Source organism: Drosophila willistoni, chromosome 3R (assembly GCF_018902025.1).
Source record: "Drosophila willistoni isolate 14030-0811.24 chromosome 3R, UCI_dwil_1.1, whole genome shotgun sequence".
NCBI classification, from domain to species: domain Eukaryota; kingdom Metazoa; phylum Arthropoda; class Insecta; order Diptera; family Drosophilidae; genus Drosophila; species Drosophila willistoni.
The window spans coordinates 31000327-31005866 of NC_061086.1; the positions used below are offsets into that span (position 1 = coordinate 31000327).

Here is a 5540-nt window from a genome sequence, read left to right on the forward strand (position 1 = left end):
AGCTGAGCTACACTCGACTCGAGGACAATGAAGGATCGAGTGCCATATCCAGTGGGATATTTAAATATGATTTAGACTGAGGTGTGAACTATTTCTATTTCTATTTCGATTTTTTTTCGATAAACTAGAGTGAACCTGGTGAGTTAAGCCGGTTATAATAGAAACAAAGAACTGTCTGAAGAGCAGTAAAACAGAGTTAAGGGTGTAAGGTACAAGTGATCACTCTCTACTTTTGTCTTTTCCAAAATTGTCGGCTATATATGAAACAATAAAGATATAGTACTACCAAGGACCAACAGTCACATGTATGGGAAACCTTATATGCTGATCATAAATTCAGCAATTACCAACTTCTTTGTGCCGGTAATTTGCAATCGTGTCGGTAATTGCAGAGCAACTTGGACCAACCAACCTATTAAAATCCATAAAAACTTATTGACAGCCCAAATGAAATTACCCGACACAAAAAACCAAAAAAAAACAGAGACAAAAACCGGACTTTACCCTTTGGCAGGCACGCACTTTGGCTTCCCAAAAAAAAAAGGAGTAGAGTCGCCGCCGCTCAGTTTCGCGGAGAGCTCATTAAACTGCACTTAACGAGTGCAGCAACGCGTTGGCAATTGGCAATGAATTTCGATTTATGAGCGCCCAAAAATGGAAACGCAATAAATGGGGCGTCTCCTTAGCGTAGCAAGGAACTGGGCTAATGAAAGCGTTAATGTAACGTGGCCAAAAAGGAGTACGAAAATGAAAGAAAACAGGACCGAACAACAATTGCTAAATACCTAAAGCATATCGCTTAGCGGATCTGTAGTTAGTCATAGCGAATATGACCTGTATATAGGTATTTCTTTAAAAACATTTTGGCCGAATGCCAAACATATTTTGGTTGGTCTCTTGCGAATGCCTTTTGGTGTGTGTGTGTCTGTGTGTGTGTGTGTTTTATTAGATAACGCATACGCCTCCGTGTGCCACGTAAGTCATGCTCTGTGCCAAGTTTCCTGAACTTCTTTCTTTCTTTTTATTTTTTGCAAAAAGGAATTTGAATTTGAACGCCAGACATTTGGGCGTTGCACGGTTGTAAATTCATTTGTTAAACGATGCGCTCATAAAATTTGCGCCCTTTTTTTAACGGCCTCAGCCTCAAAAATGAACCTCAACCTCGGTTTCAGTCTCCATCCGTTCTCTGTGTGTGCTTACTTGAGAAGTTGCCAACAAAACAAAAAAAAAAAACACACAGGACAACTAAAGGCGTGGCAGACTTCAGACTTGAACTGTTGTAGACTCTGTGGAACTCCATGTGGAACAGTGCCATTCTGCCAGCGAGCACTCCACTTCCCCTTAAGGCAAAGCGAAAAAAATGTTCAACAGCAGCGCGATTTATTTGCCAGTCGTTGGCAGACTCGGCGCCAGCTGAGAAAGATCTTTGCTGGCTTTCTTTAGGGACGACAGGGCAACAAAAATCAACTGTAATTATATGTCTCACACTCGCACACACAAACAAACACACACACACACGCACATATTGGTCAAATGCAAATTGCAAAAGAAATTTCAGCTAATTTGCCAACATTTAAATATACACAAAGCTTAGTCTGATCATCCTAAGTTGCAGGTCCATTCCACTCCATCCCAGCTGCCTTCTCGGCGTGTTAATTCGACATGTTTTTTGCACCAAAAGCAACAACAACAACAAAAAAAAAAGGTCAAACCAAAGAGAAGAAAAAACCACAAGCTAAACAAAAAGGGAACAAACCATTTAGGATCAAGTATTTGCACTGCGTGAGGCTGCTGCATCCTCAAAACGGATTTCATGGAATAAAAAAAAAAAGAAAGAACTCGCGTAAAAAACGTCAAATTGCAACACCTCGAGGGCAACCAGCACACACACACACACAAACAGAAACAGAAACGAGACCGCAAGAGAGAGAGAGAGAGAGAGAGAGATCTCTTCTTAACATAACCAGAACAGCAGTCCATAAGTCAGCCCCATAAGCCCCCATTCTCCCCTCCTTTTCTGTAGCAACAGCAGCAGCAGCCATGTCTGCTTCAGCCCTCATAATAATTGCGTATCTGGCAGATGCAATTTATCCGTGAATTTGTTTTTAATTTTCAACACATTCGCTAATTTGATTTTTAACTTCGTTTCGAGCACTGCCTCAGTCTCAATCACAGGCAGCCAAAACCAAATTGCTGCACCTAATCGTGCTACGTGGATGTGGATGAGGATGGACGACGACGACGACGACTACGATGTCGACTGGCTGAGGACGTGGATGTGGACGTGGACCAGCATCCAACACCCGCTTTCATTTATAATTTTGTGCAACTCACTTTGGTTTGGACTTGGGCCCTGTGTCCCAGGATCGTTGCCCATGGTCCCAAGTTCTGTTCCCAAGTTTAAGTTTTTTTTTGCTCTTTTTTTTTTTGGTTTTGTAGCTCTTGGGGCGCTGCTTGTTAGTCGCGTAATTTATGTTCCACCAGATACTCGTTGGCGTTGGCTTGCACCATTTCGCTTCCTTTAGGGGCTTTTTGTTTTTGGTTTTGGCTTTGGTGTCTCTGGCTTGTCTTTGCTTATTTTCTTATCCGTTCTTATCCATGAGGCTGGCGTTGTTTGCGCAGGCGCAACCCAAAACAAATCGATTTTCAACGCAATGCGACGCCAAGTCGTTGGGAATACACTTCGATGGGATGGCTTTTTATGGTCTTTGCCAATGATGATGAGCGTGAAACGGATTAGTGATTATTAGTGGCACAGCCAAAGTGTCCTACTACGAAAAGAGTTAAAAAAAGGCAGCAAATGAGTTGAATCTAAATTAAATAATTAAAGAGCAGTTTTTTAGAAAGGGGAGAAATCGGCATTGCAGATTAAATCAAGTTTTAATTATGGCCTCAGCAATAATTTGATACCCAAGTAGATGCCCTTAGCCAAACATTTCTAAGCCAAAACACCCAAAAGCCCCCACAACTATAATCCACACCTTGGCTTTATGGCCAATAATATTTTTTCGCAGCAACAACAAGAACATGAACCGGAAACATAACAAATCATAAATTAAACCCTCGTTAAGCCAACTTATTGCACTAGCGAGTCTCGAACGGACTCGCCCATGCGCCCATAACTGGCGAACGAACGAAAACCAAAAGGAATGAGAGAGTCCAGAACCTCAAACCGGACCCAGTTGCCGTCTCCATTGACTTCTGGGGCAGAGAACTTCGCATCGAAGTCACTTCGAGGCTCGAAATCATTTGCTTCTCTCTCTTTATTTTTTTATGCCTTTCAATGCGTGGCTGTAAGTTTTATTTTATGTTACTACTTGTTTAAATTATATTGCGCTATTAAGCGAATTTAATGAAAACGCTGCCAGGGCCCCAGAGGGAGAGAGACGACCCTAGTCCTGGCTGCGTGAGAAAGAGCCAGTTATAATGTTCAAATTTTCTGCGCCTTGAGTTCTTTAGGTGTAAAATAAATTTTCAAGCAAATCGAAGCAACTAAAAAAAAGCTGGACAATTGTTTTTGTTGGACTTGGGTAAACAAAAAAGAAAAATTCAGAAGATAAAGATGAGAATTGAGCCGCATGCCGCACAAATTACGCTTAATCCATTGGTATTTCATTATTAAGCAATTTTCAGAGTTTGCCGCGCGCAACGATGAAAAAACGGTAGGGCAATTTAAATTTTTATGCAATTTGTACAAAAATGCTGTTATTTTTGCACAAAAGTAGCATAATTATTTCCAAGAAAGGTCCCCAGGTTCAGGTTTAGGTTCAGGTTGCGAGACAGGACAGCAAAAATGAGGCAGGCAACATGTCAACCAAAATCATTGCAGACGACACATTATCTTCAAGGCAAAACGATGCTAATCCATCAAGGGCCCGAGTCGAGGACAACATCCGCAGACGAAATGTCACTTAAACATGTGAACGATCTCTCTACGCCCAGACGAACAAAAGCCCAGATCAACTGGTCTCAGTTATGAGATCAGAACAAAAGAACTTAACTGTAACTGTTGGCGAAATCAAAGCCAAGCCAAGACCCAGACCCAGACCCAGAGAGATCACGACGCACAGTCTGGCAAAACAGAACGATCGTTGACTTTCGATTCGCTCGATCCTCGATCAGTGAATTATGCGACATCATTTTAAATCGTTGTAGCAACGTCAAAGCTAAACACCGATCAGGTCAACAACAACAGAAGAAAAAAAAAAGAAGCAACAACCACCGATCTCTGCATTGTCTTTGGCAGTAGGCAGTCGTCTTTGGGATCAGAGTCGCCCTAATTGATGCAGCATGGCCATAAATCGTTATGTTCGTCTGATGCGACGTGTTGGCTTTTCAAGCGAACTGAACATCATTCGAACATCTCACAAAACACAATATATCCATGAATACATCAGCATCAGCATCAGCCCTGCACATGTCCTTCTTTATTTCGACTTTAACCCCTACTCGGACATTTCAGATGAAGATTCGTATATCGTTTTCATGCCCAGAATGAACTCTACTCCGCGCACTGCCGATTTATTGGCGAACATCCCAATATAACCTTCGATCATCTCATGTTTCTGAACCATCAAATTGTCCTCGAGATAGATTACAGTTTGCTTCAAATAAGTTTTGGGAGCCCTCGGTCCTATGGAAAAGAGTGGCATACTAATCTTATCATGAGCAACGGCCACATCAAAATGAAGCACAAATCCTTCAATTTCTCCATCTCGAAGAGCGTTCATTCCAAACGGACCTTGGAAATACTCATCCTCTTTATTGGCCACACTAAGATTTGTAATTTTCAATCGAAAACGATGTGTCATAAGCTGGTCAGGCCTTACATAATCCTCCAATAAGATTTCGTCCTCTGAGTCTATTTCATCTTCTTGAAAATTTTCTGGAACATGTTTAGATATGCCGGCCATAAAAAGTGTTGCAACATTGGGTATAATAAGACCGCCCTTGACCAACCATTTGTCCCGGGCATAGATGACATCACGATAGAGTGACTCTGTGAAAATGGCATGACCCATCCATTCGGATACAATGATATCGACTTTTTTCAGTCCATATGGCAGACGTATCTGCTCTATGGAGCCATTGATCGATTCGAATATGTCCTCCTTCTCACTGCCACTCAATGCCTTTTCAACGAAATCCGCACTTTCCATATTACCAGTAGCGATTACTTTAATTGCGCCCACCTCCACAGCCATCAGGCTAAGCATTCCACTGCGGCAGCCCACATCCAAGACAATCTGTGGACGACCTGAACTAATATGGACTTGCTTAAGTCAGCCTCTGCTTACCTTATCTTTAAACAAATCATCATGGGTTTGAAAGAGTTCGTAATAAGCGTTGCAAGAAATCGGATCATTTAACATGGCATGGGATAAATTCATATCTCTATTGCAATTCAAGTCACCTTCTATTTCGGAGTCCATATTTATTTATTTTTTCAAATTACTGAATTTAATTGTTGTCTGTTTTTAATTTTAACATTGATTGCTTTGCTTTAAATTCTGGTTTAACGGGGTTTATCTATTTTGTTT

General features: G+C 41.5%; 1 protein-coding gene across 1 annotated transcript; it reads right to left on the reverse strand.

Moving 5' to 3' along the window:
* Positions 1-4389: 4389 nt before the first annotated feature.
* On the reverse strand, positions 4390-5540 carry LOC6649652 (probable protein arginine N-methyltransferase 1.2). Its single transcript, XM_002072093.3, has 2 exons — positions 5298-5540; positions 4390-5246 (listed from the first exon to the last, which is right to left on the reverse strand). The coding sequence occupies exons 1-2, from the start codon at positions 5430-5432 to the stop codon at positions 4446-4448; spliced, it is 936 nt and encodes a 311-aa protein (XP_002072129.3). The 5' UTR covers positions 5433-5540; the 3' UTR covers positions 4390-4445.

What these genes read in the sequence shown, in the direction of transcription:
- LOC6649652 (XM_002072093.3), bottom strand. Translation starts at nt 5,432, where the DNA reads ATGGACTCCGAAATAGAAGGTGACTTGAATTGCAATAGAGATATGAAT. An exon ending in ATGATTTGTTTAAAGATAAG is followed by an intron (nt 5,247 to 5,297) that starts GTAAGCAGAGGC and finishes GGTCGTCCACAG; the next exon opens with ATTGTCTTGGATGTGGGCTG.